The 16,469-nt window shown below is 43.7% G+C and overlaps 1 protein-coding gene across 1 annotated transcript in view; it reads left to right on the top strand.

The window, feature by feature from the left end:
• XPO5 (exportin 5) overlaps window positions 1-16,469 on the top strand; it is a 29,645-nt gene that overhangs the window by 2,657 nt on the left and 10,519 nt on the right. The window contains exons 6-21 of the mRNA XM_054280626.1: window positions 797-838; window positions 1,665-1,691; window positions 1,985-2,170; window positions 2,852-2,928; window positions 3,367-3,466; window positions 4,895-4,978; window positions 5,377-5,502; window positions 5,726-5,816; window positions 7,406-7,534; window positions 8,273-8,388; window positions 9,182-9,337; window positions 9,767-9,808; window positions 10,437-10,526; window positions 11,796-11,995; window positions 12,629-12,728; window positions 13,600-13,781. Of these exons, the coding sequence (XP_054136601.1) occupies window positions 797-838; window positions 1,665-1,691; window positions 1,985-2,170; window positions 2,852-2,928; window positions 3,367-3,466; window positions 4,895-4,978; window positions 5,377-5,502; window positions 5,726-5,816; window positions 7,406-7,534; window positions 8,273-8,388; window positions 9,182-9,337; window positions 9,767-9,808; window positions 10,437-10,526; window positions 11,796-11,995; window positions 12,629-12,728; window positions 13,600-13,781 (1,748 nt within the window). The remainder of the gene's footprint in view (window positions 1-796; window positions 839-1,664; window positions 1,692-1,984; window positions 2,171-2,851; window positions 2,929-3,366; window positions 3,467-4,894; window positions 4,979-5,376; window positions 5,503-5,725; window positions 5,817-7,405; window positions 7,535-8,272; window positions 8,389-9,181; window positions 9,338-9,766; window positions 9,809-10,436; window positions 10,527-11,795; window positions 11,996-12,628; window positions 12,729-13,599; window positions 13,782-16,469) is intronic.

The following is a 16,469-nucleotide window of genomic DNA, read 5'->3' as shown; positions in this document are numbered from 1 at the left end:
ATGGCGTGGGTGGATGCATGGTTCACCCATGCTGTTGGAATGTGTGCTGGCACTAGGGGTGTACAGCTTAGCAAAATGAAGGTGTGGCTGTGGCAGAAACAGGTAATTTGGGGTGGTTTATGTAACACACAGTGATTAAGAGATGCCATCCATGAATCGTGTCTGCTCTCTCATGCTGCGTGCTGCACTTGAGGTGATGCACCAAAATGCATGAGTTTCTCATGTGTCAACATGTTTCTGGGCCTCTGGTCCTTTTCTCCAAGAGCTCAAGTCAGGAAGCCCTTTTTTTGCAAAGTTGCGGTGAAGAATGCTCTTTCTATTTTTGTGTGAACAGACTTCTTTCCTGAATTCTTACCTAGAATCAGAGATGTGCAGGTCAGTCACAATGGATGATGAAGGGGAGTCTCTACCCCCATCTGTTCCTGTGAAAAGGAAGTGGATTTGAGTGAAGCACAGTCGAGAAACCAAACTAGAAACTAGTTGCTTAGTCATATCTCATATTCTTTTTTTTCCATTAATTAAAATCCAAAGTTATACTAAATTTGAAACTGGGAAGCAATGAAAAACCCTTTTTCTGCTTGCCTTCTGTACACCTTCCTGATGCACTGTCAGACTGAGCAACCCCCCACCCTGTAGAACAGCCAGTTTTGTGTGCAGTTCATGGTCATGGGAGGGTGACCCTTGTGTGTTTTGTAGTCTGGTTGAAATGCATTTCCAGGTAAGGTTTGCATTGCAATGCTTGAGGCTCTGAAGTATGGCTGCTTCCGCTAACGGTGGAATCTTTCTGATTGGCAAGGTTGGAGCACCCCAGGAACAAGAAGTCCTCACCTCTCCACAGGTTAGCAGATCTTTGGGCTATTCGTGCACAGGGTTGTTTCTGAGGGTTGGGTGTTCTCCTGTGTGCACACAGACTGGGGGAGATGATGGATGGGTCCCCAAGCCCATAATAGTGTGCTGTGCTTATATAGGTAAACATGTTTGTAAGGTGGGTCATATATGGTGTGTGGGACTCAAGCTGAGTAACTTAAAAACATCACTGCAGTGAATAGTCCAAACCAAAAGCTTGCAGTAGAAAGAAATGCTTGTGGTGTCTTTGCAACTGAAAAACAAATCACACCTGAGTATCTGAGGGACTTGTTTGCATTAGGCAAAAAGATGGTACAGGCAGTGTGTTGTTGCTGTTAAGTGTCCTAGGCCTTGGAGTTGGGCTGTAAGTTGCTGCTCCAGCTCTATCCAGCTGCCTTTCTGCCCATGAACAAAACACCTTTTCAGACCTGCATCTTTAAAGCCACCAGCATCTTTTCAGAGTTTGGCTTTTGGGTGTAAGATACTCGTAAAAGGACAAAAGCTTCTTTCCTGGAAGTCTCCAGGAAGTACCAAAATGCCTTTCCTTCTTGTCTCCTGTGTCTCCCTGGTGCCTGCTGACTGAAGTGTTACCTTTTGGATGAGAAGGGAATTGTGTCTTAACTTGGCAATTCAGAGTCCTCTTATCTTACCTAGCTGGTGGCTGCAGAGGTGACTGTTGGCTGCAGCAGTGTCCTGAGTGGGAGACTGTGATGCAGCCTCTTTTTTGGCTGTGTCCTTGAGGAGAAGCCTGTGCAGCAGTGGCTGAGTGGAAGTGTGTGCTGTAGCTGTTACTTACCCTCTCTTGTTTTCTTTTTCAGAAAACTGATTTGGCTCAGGAACCAAAGGTGAGTGGAGCTATATGAGAGTTAGCTCATTAGTAATTCTTAAGATTAAGGTTACTTAGAACTAGACTTTTCCCAGGCTTTCGAGTCTGTTGCCTGCAGTTTCAGACAGATGGACTTATTCACTCAATACAACCCCCTTGAGAAGAGACAAATGAGAATTGGCAGCAGAAGGGTCCAAATCTCTCACTTTCACAGGGGGATTCTTGGTACTGTTATTTCAGGGAGTGGGTGGCTTTAGATGGGAATTGCTGTTTTTCTCTGGCTCTGACCTTGTGCCTCATCTCTGTTCACAGGCCCAGGCAAACTGTCGTGTGGGGATAGCAGCACTCAACACTTTGGCTGGCTACATTGACTGGGTAGCCCTAAGGCATATTACAGCAGACAACTGCAAGCTCTTGGAGATGTTGTGTCTGCTCCTAAATGAGCCTGAGCTCCAAGTTGGAGCAGCAGAGTGTCTCCTGATTGCTGTCAGCAGGAAAGTGAGTTCTTCCTCTCTGGCTCTTCTGGCTCCCTTTTATTTTTCTCCTATATAATTCTTCAGACTGAGCAATGCTATGTTTGCCCTTTTATCTGAGAATCAAAATTCAAATTTAGCTGATTTCTGTTAAAGATATTTGGTGTGAATGTCATGCCAGCACTATACACAGAGCAACCATTAGAACCCTCTCCAAATTCTGTGCTCACTTCTCCTTGCAGTCTGAACTTGGAGGTCTTCACTGACCTTTTACCCCCCACTTGCTACATCTGTGAAGTGGAAAATAGTGTCATCAGCTGTGTCACCTGGCAGCTCAGAGAAATGACAGCAGGATCTAAACAGGTGATTTTGACCCATTCATTCACAAGCAGCTGAGTGTCAAGGCTGAGTGTTTATCAGCTGCCTGTAAATAACTAGCCAGTCTTCTCTGAATAAAAGATAATGTCTCAGGGTCAGTTTTGCCATTTAAAGTTCCTGTGGTGGGATTGCTTGGAGACATCTTCTTAGATCAGATACCTTGGAATTTTGGAAAGTTTTTACTTCAATCATATGTGGACTGTAAGCCCCTCCCTAGATGGAAAGAAAATTGTGAATCTCCTAATTTTGATTGCAGATGGAAATAAATATTTATGTAGATGGGAATAAATAAGTTCTAATTGAAGCACGTGGTGTGTTTTGTGTGTAGGGTAAGCTGGAGGATCGGAAGCCTCTGATGGTCTTGTTTGGAGATGTTGCCATGCACTGCATTCTCTCTGCTGCCCAGTGAGTACCCTGGTGATTTCACACAATAGTGCACACAAACAGCTTTGTAGGTGCAAAAGATAGTGCTGCTTAAGCAAAAGAAGCAGGGACTGGATAGGAGATAACAAAACCACCATTTCTTTTGCAAAACCTGGAAAACCAGGGGTTGTTTTTTTTGTTCAAAACCCATAATTGAAAGACAAGGAGGTATAAATATCACAGCTCCCTGACTTTGTTTTAGCCTGAAGCTGATCCAGAGGAAGGACTCTTTCAAATAGGCAATTTCAGAGGTTTTAGATGCCAATAAAGCAGTACTTCTTGATAATAGCAAAGAAAATCCCGCTGCGATAAAATCAAATTGCTCTAGTCCTTTTCTGTCTACAAGATAGACAGCAGTGTGCCTGTCACCTACAGCATGAGTAACTGTGATCGTGTTTTTCCCCCTTCCCTCATTCCCAGGACAGCAGATGGAGAAGGCCTGGTGGAGAAGCACTATGTTTTCTTGAAGAGGCTTTGCCAAGTTTTGTGCGCGTTGGGCAGCCAGCTATGTGCATTGCTAGTAAGTCTTTGTTAATACCAACAGCAACCCTGGCAGGGCTAGTTTTTAGGGCTGGGGCTTGAGGCAACCCTGATCTAAGGTAGGACCAGGGTTCTCTCCATGCATTTCCAAAAGGCAGAAATGGCTCTGCTTTTAAGTGGGTTAACTGTATCCTGCCAAGTCATAGGCATGTAGACTGGAGGGTGTTGGGGAGGATGGAACAGGAAAATGCCTGATGCCAGGGCTTTGTTGTCATCAAGAACCATTTCCTATAACCTCTGTAAAATGCTGAGCTTCACTGAAAATTGGTCAGGTTTTTAGCTGACTACTGCTACAGAAAATCTAGTCCAGGAAATTACTCTTCTATTGGAAGCCTTTTAAATTTCCCAATAAAAATAACTCAGAGAGTATACCTGTCTGTTCTTCTACCAAGACTCTCTGAAGCTGAAGGAAGAAAGGGGTTTTGTTCCTACTGTTCATCTTTGTAATACTTTGTGTCCATGTTGGGATGACAATGCAAATTCTTACTGTTCATGCCATGCTGGTGCTGAATTCCCACTCCCTCCATTCAGCTGAGTGCTTCTACAATGAAGAGGGCAGGCTTGTTGAGAGATGCTGTTTGTGGGGAGATTGAAGCAACCAGCCTGTAAAAGCAATAGAGCAAAGTCAAGTCTCATAGGGAGGGAAAGAAAAAAACAAAAACAACCTTTGAGAATCCATCCTTTAAAAGAATGGACGGCATACAGAGTGCATTACTACTTGCAATGACTCCACTTGCTGTTAGGCAGTAGAAGCTGTTAATCCATAATGAAGTAATGAGATGGAGCTTGCTAATTCAGATTCACTTTGGGAGAGGCAGCACTGAGCTGTACAGTTTCAGGGATCTTGAGGGCACCAGATCATGTCATAATTTCTGAGAAGAAGCAAAACCTTGAGTTTATGGCTCCAGGCAAAACTTAATTTCCTGACAAACTTCCAAGAAAGTTACTGGTCATGGATACCCATATGTCAAATACACAAAATGGAGAAAATTTGGAGAAATTGAGTGAAATTATCTGGGTGTATTTTCCTGTGAAATTCATTGGTTTGAATTGTACTACCTTGGTACTGCTGTGTGGGTTTGACCCAATAGGAGTGAAATTGTGATTCACAGCAGCAGCAGTGGCTGTAAATTTGCTTTTAATGGAGCTCCACTATGTGAGAAGTCACCTCTTACTCTTGAATGAGGGTGGTGGTGTCCAGCACCTCCAGGCTGGTCAACAGAACTTGATGTTCCTTGGGCTATACTGGTTTCAGAAAAAAATCAGTTGTTCAGTGTTTCTGTCTCTGCTCCTTTACAGTCTATGGCCTTGGATGTAGTGCTCCTGCTTTACCCTGAAACATACCATTTGTGAGCCCAGCCTGCCATAAAGTTAGTATTTTGTCTGAAATACTTCATGTTCCTCATAGGGCTCAGATTGTAATGTGGAAACACCAGCCAACTTTGGAAAATACCTTGAGTCATTTTTAGCCTTCACAACCCATCCCAGCCAGGTATGTAAAGGGCTGAAAATCTCATGTGTCTGTGTGTGTGAATGCATAATTGAGCTGACCTGTATTAAACCACAGAACTTCAGCTGCTAAATATTGCTCTCTAGGCTCTCCATTTCAGCTGAAGGCCTGGAAGGCAGTGTATTTTCAACTCCATTACCACACCATCAGGAGCAGTTCCTGACACAGAGGACTGAGTAGAAAATGCAGAATTTGCAACAGCCCTAGTATTAGGGATTTTTTACTTTCTGGGAATTTGCGGTGTGCCTTCAATGTGCCTTGGCCTCAACTTAATAGTCATATAATTTGCTGTTGCTTTCTGATAGCAACACTTAATGTTAGCAGTGGAAATTCCAGCACTGAAATCCTGCTCTGCTTCTCTCTTTCCTCTCTTCCCCCAGTTTCTGCGCTCTTCCACGCAGATCCCATGGGGAGCCCTCTTTCGGCATGAAGTTCTGTCTCGTGACCCTTTGTTGCTGGCTGTTGTTCCCAAGTATCTCCGTGCATGCATGACCAACCTGGTGAAGGTATGTGGAAATCACAGGTGGTTTTGGGAAGGTGCCTGGTGGACGTGGCCTGTGGGTCATGGGGGAAGAAATGACATTTTTGTTGTGTTGTGGCCAAACATGATCTCCAGGCTGCCGAGCACAGTTGTATCTTGCTCCTTGCCTCCAGCCTTCATCTCCTTGAAGCTGCTGTTAGCTGTGATTGTTGACTTTTTCTTCCTGACGTTTTCCACTTTGTCTCCAGGTGGGCTTTCCTTCCAAAGCAGACAGCCCCAGCTGTGAATACTCCCGTTTTGATTTTGACAGTGATGAGGACTTCAATGCCTTCTTCAACTGTAGGTTGCCATGACCCTTTCTGCATTCTGTTATCTGTCCGTCCTTCCTGCTTTTACTCACTGGCTGAGCTTGGAGCCTACCAAATTGGCTTGGCAGCTTCCATTTGTTTCTCAGCTTTTTAAGTCTGGATCTTGGAGTAAATTAAGTTAGGATTTTCCTGAGGCAGCTCATGTGTTTAATTTTAGTATTTGTTGTTGTTTTGCTGGCTGGTCAGATAGATGGCCTAATAGCATTCTGGTGTCAAAGCAAATGTGTCTTTTGGTCCCTTAGAGGAGGAAATCAAACAGCCTCAAGTCATGCTCAGGTTAGGAGAGGAAGCCAGCTTACAAAAGACTTTGGATGCATTCCAGAAAGAATCTGTCTTGGTCCTGGTAGGAAACTTCTGGTTTAGTACCGATAGCTAGATTTGAGCAATTGCATTGGCCTAATTTAATAAGGATCTTAAACTAGTGCTGGATATTAGTGATTTTACTTTTTCTTTCATCATGTATTTTTCTTCCCAAAAGTGAAGTTGGTTCTCACTGGTTGGTGTAATTTGGTACTAACTTGGTGGGTGGGAGGATCCACAGAAGAAATTACACAAATTTTTACATTTTACATTTATGTCTGAAGATTTTAAGTGTTTCATTTTTAGTGCTTACTAGATAGTTTTACTTATTGTAAGAAATCCTTTTGGATAGAAAATAGAAAGTAGCTAAATGCACAAAGCCAGAATCTGACATAGTTTTAGAGGGTTAAGTTATATTGAAGACATTACATATATAAGAAAATATAACTAATTTGAAACGAAAAATAAAATTACTTGACAACACAACTTTAATTAACGATGCAAGTTGCATTTGTGTAGTCAACAGAGCTGATTCTTTTGTGTGATCTTGCACTGGAATATTTTGGAACAAGTGAAATTCTTGTTCTGTACTTTGTTCTTAGTATCTTTGAAACTGAAAACAAGGCAACTGGGCTTTGAGATCAAGTTTGTCATTAGTTGAATAATCTAGCAAAAATGTTTAGCTAAAGGAAGTTGTAGTTATCTAATGCTGGTATTTAATCTCAGTATCTCCAGGTGCTCTGTAAGCAGCAATTGTTTATAGTTTGAAGCATATTTTAAATGAAAAATAGAGGCTTAATTGTAGTAAATTTGGTTTAGCATTGATGCTTTTTCCTGGTCTTAAAAAATTGAGAGCCAGACACGGTTAAGGGATAAGGGATTTTTACCTTGGTACGGTAAAAGGTGCCACAATGCACCTTGGCAAAGTGGTGCACCAATTAGGATCCTTATTAAAATAACGAGGTCGAAACCCCTTATCCTTTAACCATGTCTGACTCTCAATTTTTTAAGACCAAGAAAAGGCATCAGCATAGATTTTCATAATTCATACTGCATTTTAATTGTACTGTTTTTTAATATTAGTCCGTCATTTTTTAGTCCACTTAAATCACTTCAGAAATTGCCCATCCTGTCGTACCTGCTTTACTGGTTGTGTATCTGTGCCCACTACACAGTTGTTGCCAAAGTGGAAGTCCATAATGTTCATGGCTCTGCAAAATGTGCAGCATCAACGGGTTTCTTGGTGATTGTTCCCTGCAGCTTTCCGAGCCCAGCAAGGAGAGGTGATAAGGATGGCTTGTCGTCTGGACCCTCTAACTGGCTTCCAAATGGCTGGTGAATGGCTGAAGTACCAACTCACAGCTCCTGTTGATACTGGACCCACAAACTGTAGGTTACCTGAAAAATATTGGGGATATGGGATTTGTTTTTGTAATTAAAGTCGAGAAGAAATTTCTTTGCCTTGTTTTTGTTGATGTTGTTGGAATTTTTTAAGTGGTAGCCGAGATCCCATGCTAGATTTTAAGGATTTTAAGGTTTTTGCAAGTTAAAAGCAAAACCAAGTCAAGCTCACCCTTCCCTAATTTATCCCTTTGGAGTCTGCATATGGAAAAAGTAATTTTAAGCCCGTGGCTCCTCCTTTCCTTCCCCCTCTGCAGAACAGGTACAGCTGTCCCTCTGATACAATTTTACAATTATTTGGGCCATTTTATCTTTGTAACATATTTGTTACTTTTGTTAGGGAAGTTATGCCTATCTGGCAAATTCCTTGTGATTCATTTTGCTTTCCCTGCTCTGAAGGAAGGCTGCTTGGTGCTCTGCAAAGTCACACCGAGGGCAGTGGCCTGCAGGGCTGAGTCTGGGTGTGTGGTCTCCCTTCTTTCCCTTCTGTGATCTGTTCATATTGCTCTGCACAGTACCTCAAAGACTTATGCCTCAGGAGCCTTCACTTGAATTAGGCAAATCACACGGGATTACCTTAATTGCTCCCAGTGCATCCCTGCCAGGCATCTGCAGGGAGAGCTGTGTGCTTAAAACACTTGTGAGTGCTAAGGTGTTGCAGCACAGGAACTTGCCAGGCTGCTGTTGAGGAGCATGGTGAGAGCTCCAGTGTTCTCTTCCTTTCAGCTAAGACAGGCGAAGGTCTCTGCTCCATCTTCTCTCCATCCTTTGTGCAGTGGGACGCCATGACCTTCTTCTCAGAGAGCGTCATCAGCCAGATGTTTCGAACCATGGACAAAGATGTATGTGTGTCCCATGCTCCTGCCTTCTCTCCTGCCTGCTTCTGGGTTGACACCAGAGGGGTTTTGCAGTTCTATTCTCCTTGAGCAGTTTGTAGTAGCTGGTTACCTCCATGCAGTACCTGGAATGTTTGGTGAGCCGTTCTCATGAGGAATAATGACCCTTCTTTTGATGACACCAAACTCATACTGGCATGTCTTAGTTTTGGACACTATGGGATGAGAAGTGACAGGAGAGTGCTCAGGTGACATGCTTTTACATGGTGCCTTACTAGAGGAGAAGGGATTACTTAAGGAAAAATTTATTGAGTTTATTTAATTATCCTCTTATTAGATTTTTATTTTTTTTAAATTTCTAACTAAATGAGAGAAACTATGCCCAGAGAGGAGGAGGTAATTTTCTCTCTCTTGTTCAACAGCAGGCAAATCAGAAGGATCAGTTTGATGTAGACTGACTTGATTTTTTCATTAGATTAAAGTGCTCATATACTCATCAGTCTAATCACAGTAGAAAAATTATGTGGGTCAGTACAGCTGGTTAAGCTTGAAATCTGTTGGACAATGTCAAGAGGAGAATTGGGAGACAGACTGAGAGAGGAAATTTGCCTTTCCCAGAGGTGTAAGCAATAGTATGGGGACTAGAGACTGATGTCTCAAGAGTGTCCTGTCAACAGTGGTGATGCTGCTGTCTTTTTTGCCTCAGCCTTTTTCCTAGGTTTTGTAAGAAGCATACTACACGTTGAAGTATTGAGTGTTGCCTCCCTTTTTCTTTCCTTTCTTTTTGCTACATTTGTAGGAAATCCCTGTGAATGATGGCATAGATCTGCTGCAGCTTGTCCTTAATTTTGAAACAAAAGATCCTCTGATCCTGTCCTGTGTGCTCACCAATGTCTCTGCTCTCTTTCCATTTGTCACTTACCGACCAGAATACCTCCCCCAAGTACTTTCCAAGGTAGGTAAATGCAAACCCTTCTAAAATCACATCAGCTTTTGTGGTGCAGGGCTCTTGGACTAAACTGCAGGAGTCAATCCTCTTGATGCTGCTGTCAGGGAAGGTCTGTTCTTCATGTTAAAGATGGGAGAAACCGAGACTGAGGCTTGTCACAAGAAAAATAATGTCAATTAACCCAAATTTTGTAGTTTTTAGCCTTAAATCTTAGTATAATTATATGCTCTGGGAATGTTTTATTTCAAGGTATCACTGTATTGATGATTCATCTTTCAGCTCACTCAGGGGTTCTTCACTGACTTCAATGAAATTGCATTAAAATCCTTATTACCTGTTCCTTGAGCTCAAAGAGACTAAATATTAGTCTCATTAAATATGAGTTCTAAATATTAACAAATGATACAATTTTTTTTTTCCTCCCTTTTCTCACAGCTGTTTGCTTCAGTTACCTTTGAAGTTGTAGAAGAAAGTAAGGTACGTCTGAATTATTATCTACTAATGAGTTGTAACAGATCAAATCATATTCTAGTGGAGAGAGCATCCTGAGTCTGAAGACTCTGCTGAAGTAGGCTTCTCAAGTATAGTTCTGCTCCTGGAACAGCTGGGGAGGTCTAGACATTGCTGATCTCTGTGGTTGACATAGCCTACTAAGCTTTGACTCACAAACTTAGAAGGGCACAGGTGTGCTCTAAGGCCAGTGCACTTAGTTCCCCAGTCAGTGCTGGCCTTCCTGAGAGTGAAATCCCTTCATTAGCTCTGGGTATTCTTTCAGTACTTGGCATAAATGGCTCTGAAGGATGGCATTAAACCTGCCAGTTACCTAAGGAGTGCCTGGAGTCCAGAAATAGTGAGTAAGAGCTATGGCATCCTCACTCCTGAAGTACAGCTTGTTTGAACATGGACTGCTTGAATTGACTACTGCTTCACAGGAAATCTGGTTGCTGCATGATTGTTTGGAGGGAGCAGGGGAGGCATGGAGATTTTTTTTTGATCTGTGCTGAACAGTGCAGAAATCTATATGTAATGAATTTGTCTCTTGAAGATACCCTGCATCTGGCTGAACTTTTGTTTTGTTGCATTGAAGTTTGTTGTGTCTGTGCAGGCTCCTAGAACTCGAGCAGTGAAGAATGTGAGAAGGCATGCGTGCTCCTCAATCATCAAGATGTGCCGGGATTACCCTCAGCTTGTCCTGGTAGGTGAATGCAGCTGTCATGAGCAGCCTTGCCTCAGTGTCAGTTGGATTTTGTGGGATCTTCAACTCTACAGTCTCTGCTTTCTTTGCAGGAGACATTCCTCCTACACAAATGGCAAAGTGGTTCGTTCCCTGTACCTCTTTTCTTCCCCATTGAAAAATTTCCTGCCTGAGGAGCTGAATTGTAGATTGATGGGTTAAATGTGAAAGGGATGATGAGGAGGATACAAGCAGCACTGCATTGGTTTTATGGGAATGTTTGCTGAATGCCCGTGTTATCACCTGTGTTGGTCTCAGCTAATTCCTTAGCTGAAGACTCTAGCACAGCTAATCACTAGATTTTCTTCTGTTACTTAACAAAATATAGGAAAAAAAAGGGGAGTATTTGTTTTCTGGATGAGCTTGAGGATATTAGAAGACAAATACATTTAAATTCCATGAGCTGTATTTTGTTCATTTTTCTGAAGTAAACAGTCTCTGCATCCAACATTCTTTAGATATGTTTCTGTGGAGTGGGACGTAGGACTATGGGAGGACCATAGGACATTGCTAGTTTAAACAAAGACATTTTTAAAGGTTGTTAATTAAGGTAGTTTGGTGGTTCCAGTCTGCATTCTGTAATTGATGCTAAGAACTAATGGGTTGGTTTTTGTTCCACTTTATTGGTCCTTGAGCTACAACTGTCTCTTTCCCAAACATCTCACTAGAAGAGCCAAGGACTCAGAGTTGCCCCAAAAGATGTTCAGGGGACTTTGCTCAAGAGGATGATTGCTAATGTTTGACAAAATCATGGGTAGATGTGGTGGCAACTGGAGAAGGAAGGCAAGGAGTGCAAGAATTCCTGTGGCACTCATTGTAACCATATGAGTTGTTACTTACCACAAGCAAAGAGATGGATGAATCCTGAGTCTGGCCAAAGAAACAAGGTGCTTTCTGTGAGCAAATAAAAGCACCAAAACTGTTTTGAGGTGTGACACTGCTTTAAGGGATATAAGTGCCTAGGGAGAGATTTCCTCTTCTTATTTCAGTCATTCTGGAGAGTTAAATTAAAATGAATGCAGGATAATTATAGAGGAGTAGGGCAAAATGGAAGTTCTCTTAGACTGAACATGCAGAGAAATTTGAGTGTGAGGAGGAGATGGCTATGTTGAGAAAAGGTAACAGCCATGCTTCTTCTGTGTCCTGTACAGTACACCCCTTCTCTACCTCCCCCATGGCCCTCCTCCATACCAGATGCATGATGCTTTTCCACTTGGATGTGTTTTCTAGCCAAACTTTGAGATGTTGTACAACCACGTGAAACAGCTGCTTTCAAATGAGCTCCTTCTGACACAGATGGAGAAGTGTGCTCTTATGGAGGCCCTTGTCCTCATCAGCAACCAGTTTAAGGACTATGAGCGACAGAAGGCTTTCCTGGAGGAGCTCATGGCTCCTGTGGCTGGCTTATGGCTCTCCCCAGAGATGCAGAGGTATGGGTTACTTTTCTTTCTGTTGGTCATTTCTTCTCCAACTTAGAGCTGCAGGTGTTGAGGAGGTAATGCCCTGCCCAGTAAGGAAACACACAAACCATAGAGTATGGTGGGCTGCCTCTTGACCTCCTCTGCTATGGGCAGTCATTGTGATAATAGTTCTGCAGTTCAGAAACTGCCAACAGACTAAATGCTGTTTGCTGAAAATTTCTGGGTAAGAGTTGCTTAAGGTAATGAAGGAACATTCCCCAGCATGCTCAAAGCATTTGCAGAAAATAAGAAATAAAAGACATCCTTGCTCATCACCAGAAGAAGGGAGGAAGCTGAGTTCTTACTAAAACTGAGATGTCTTGCAGCTCTGGGTAGCTGGGCTTGCACAAGAGTTTTCCCAGCAGGGCTATCTTCATAAGAGATTTGAGTCTTTTAAATCCCCATAGCCCAAGAGAACTGATAAAGTTTGGAGAGTGTACCCATCTCTGATGCTTTTTAGGCATGTTCCCATGTACAGGATGGAGTGCTGCCTAGCCTCTCTAGCCTGCTCTGTATTTGTGAGGTGTTCATTGCCAGTGCAAAGCTCTGCTTGAATTCTCTGGTACAAACAATAATCCCATTGCTGTCTTCTGCTGCTGCCAGAGTCCTCTCAGATCCTGAAGCCTTCATATCCTACGTGGGTGCAGACATCAAAAATGCTGATCCAGTCTTGGAAGATCCTAGTGGCCTGAACCGTTCTAGAGTGAGTATCATTACCAGGAGAGGTGTAATCCTTAAGGAAAGGAGACCTGCCTCCTTCCATCCCCATTTCTCTTGTGATTGCACACGAGGTCTGTGATCGTGTACTTCTTTAGATTGCAGAATAACAGGCTGGCCTTTGCTCTTTTAAGTACAGTAAAGAGCATGCAGGCCATGCAAAATGACATTATTTATCAGAGTGAAGCACATGGTTTCCTACTCTTTGGTTATAATAAATAGAGTTTGGTTTTGGAGAAGCAGTTCATTTGCATGGTTTTTAGAAATATGGCACAGTGAATTGTGCTTTTTAAACCAGGCAGTATGGAAAACATTGTGCTCAGACTGGAGCACAGAATATAATTAAATTCATCTGAGGAGATTTGTGTTGAATTTTTAGTGTAAAGTCTTCACTTGAACAGCAAATGGAGTTGCTGTCCTCAGATCTGTAGAAGACACTGAAATGTAGTCCATAGAGTGATTTGGGGCTAATGCAGTTCTGTCATCTTGGAACCTGTATCTGTCCCAGCACTGCATCTTCCCTCATGAAGGACACAAGCAACTGATTGTCTAGACCCTTACTTTTAGCAGCCTGCCTGGCTGCTTGCATGCTCCTGAGATGGTGTGCATTGGTGCTTTGATAGTGAGTTCCTAGACCATCCTGCCATGGCCAGGGCTCTCTGAGGGTGATGGAATACAGCAAGATCCTTTGCTGCATTTTCCTGGCAGCAAACTCACCAGAGGTTGTTCCTCTCACCAGGTTAGGCTCACAGTAGAACATTTCCTTTGAGATGGGATAGTGATGTGTTTCTCTGAAAACCTGTTCATTCAGACTGTGATCTAGCTAAGAAATACTGTCTCCACATCTCTTGCTGCAGATAAGCTTTTGTGTGTACACTATTCTGGGAGTCGTGAAACGAGCTCGTTGGCCTGCTGCTACTGAAGAGGCAAAAGCTGGAGGATTCTTTTTGGGATACCTGCCCAGTGGAACTCCAATGTACCGTAATCCCTGCACTGAGCAGGTCCTGAAGCTTTTTGACAATTTACTTGCTCTCATAAGGTGGGTCAAGTTGATTTGAAATCGTTTATGTTGGCTTATAAATCTCTGAAAGCCGAACTGTGATAAATAGGTGGAATGCTCAGAGCATGGTTTGCCCAGTGAAGCCAGTGGGAATAGTGCTGGTGCCAGTGCCCAAGTACTGTTCCTGGCTGCTCACAGTGGGGAATGGCACTGTGCAAACTGGAGCCTTCTCAATGTTCCTTGGCCTGGCCTGCAGGCAGCCATCAAAGCTAATGGGAGCTTGTGCTGGGGTTGCCTCCCCCACCTCCACTGCTGTAGTTCTGCCCCCCAGTTAATGATTTCTCAGCTGACATCTCTGCTCTGCCCTCAGCCCCTACAAAGCCACTTCTCCTGCCACCAGCAGGGCAGTCCCAGCTCTCATCGCGTCCCGCTCGCGTTGTTCCCTCTGCAGTGTTAAATTCAGCTGGCTTGGCTGACCATGAGCAGCAGCCTCCTGAAGCACTGTCTGCTCTTGGAATCAGTGGATGCATACTCTCAGGCTGTTACTACCATGCAGTGCTTCTCTGCGTGTCACCAGTGGTGTGTCAGTCTGGGGCAGCCAGGGGAGGCAGCAAGAGAAGGCAGAAAAGGGAAATCCCAAAGAACACAGTTCCCAGTATTACAAAGGAGAAGTTTCTCTCAGGGTAACTCCTGACACTGGGAGTTTGCCAGACTTATGGGACAATTTTGTGAGAGAGCATGTTACATACTTGAAAACTTGCTGCTCTGTCCTTGGCAGGGGCCTTTTGAGAAAAAGCATTTGCAGATCCACTTTGATTTTCAGCTCCTGGGTTTATAAGAGAAGGGGCTCTGTTGACTGAGCTCTGTCTAGTCAAATATGTTTAGTAGTCACTGAGCTCAGGAATGTGCTGCTTCCAGAGAGAAGCAACATGCTGGACTGTTGGGACAAGCACATGCTGTCTTGGCCCACACTGGCAGTGTTCCTCATCACTAAACTCTCTAGCACAGTGTGTGGTACTTTGGCCAGTGACCAGTGGCCAAAGTGTTTTTGTCTTTTATCCTGGAAGGCTGAAGATCCTTTTGATGAGTTTTTGGGAGAGGTTAGGTAGAGTTGCCCTGAGTAGTGATAGCCTCATGCCATTTCTTCCAGTGCCTGTCATATTGTGTCATATTGTGTGAGAGCAACTAAATCAGTGCCCAAGGTCTGAACAGGCTGCAACAGACACTTCTTCCTCATGCAGTCAGTGTTCCTACCAGAACTTGTGCGTCAGTAAAATCACTTGGGCTCTCTGTGATAACAGGCTTAGGAAACTGTCGTCCAGCTTCTGTCAGCACTTTGGTGAAGAGGCAAAAACTCTGTGCCTGGCTTTTAGCACCTTCAAGAGAACACATGAGCTGTGTTCTCTGTCTAGGATATAAAGAGGCTCCATGGCTGGTTTGGGCTTTTTTTAAGATTATGCATCTGTGCTGTTCAAGCATCTCACCTGCAGACCAAAATATTTTCTGTATACATGGTAGTAACTTGTACTTCACTCAGAGGCATCTGGGCTTTTCTTAAGCAGGATGCTCCAACAAGAACTAATGAATTATGTATTCAGAACAGTGGATCTTTATGCTTCATATTTTTCCATTGCTGCTGTTGGATATAGGCCTCTGTTTGACAACTACAAGCTCCTAGTTGTTCAGTGCAAGTGTTGATGATGATGTTGAAGTATTTTTGGCAAAGACTTTTTGGATCTTGTGCTGTGGAGTTCCTGTGGTGTTCTTTGCTGACTTCAGGTGCTTTTTCCATGTGTGTCATCCTCAAGCCCTCTTTAATATGGATCACACAGGAGAATATGGAATCTGTAGCTGCCTGTCAGCAGGCAGGAGGTATGGGGATATGAGGAAGGCTGCCTGGCAGGAAAGCTGCCTGTGTTTAGGATGCCTTCAGGGATGTAGTTACATTACTACCTGGGGATGGATGCTTCTCTGAGATCTGTGCCATTGGGCAGCTCTGTTTGGATAAGCAGCTTCCAGTGTTGCCCACGTGCAACCCTGGGACAGAGATGTGGAAGTCCCTGCGGGCTGTGGTGGCTTCTGTGTGAGCAGATGTGCAAGCAGCAGTAGCATGGATCCTGCTGAGCAGCTGGACTGAGCACCAAGCCAGGCACCAGTGGGCTAACAGAGGGGATTTCCAGGCTGAGCAGTGGGACTGCTGCTCTCTGGATAGTGTGTGGCATTGTGCTGCTGTGTTAGCAGACAGAGGCAGTGAAGCTGTTGAGCCATTGGGCCTTTGCCAGGGTGGTAAGTAGCCTGAAGGGAGGTCATGGGTGAGATCAAAGAACTGAGAGGAACGAGGTAGTCCAGGTAATGGAATAATGAAGTAGCTTTGAGTGGCATCTTATTGTGCCTACCTGTATTTGTATCTGTGTTGGTAGCTGTGTTAAATGAATTATTTTGAGGTCGCTTTATTAATCACTGCTTGCAGTTTTCAGAGTAATGATTCTCCTGTCCTCTGTGGCACCTCATTTCATTTGTGTGTTTTCTAGCTTCTGGCTTAAAACGTTCACTCCTGAATTTAAACCCAAATCAGGATTTTCAGCCACCTTGGTGCATTTCTGCAGTCAGTGCAGTAGCTGCATGACCTGATTGGTGCAGAACCTTTATTGTGCTGGGATTTTGCTCGTGTTTTGTTGCAAATTAGGTGCTCAGGCTCAGCAAATGCTTTGCTTAGACAAAGGCTTT

This window comes from Melozone crissalis, unplaced genomic scaffold (assembly GCF_028551555.1).
Source record: "Melozone crissalis strain CALT ecotype California unplaced genomic scaffold, PUWL_Pcris_2 ptg000027l_1, whole genome shotgun sequence".
In the NCBI taxonomy this organism is placed as follows: Eukaryota; Metazoa; Chordata; class Aves; order Passeriformes; family Passerellidae; genus Melozone; species Melozone crissalis.
Note: the sequence above shows the minus strand (reverse complement) of the source record. Positions and strands in the feature narration are given on the sequence as shown.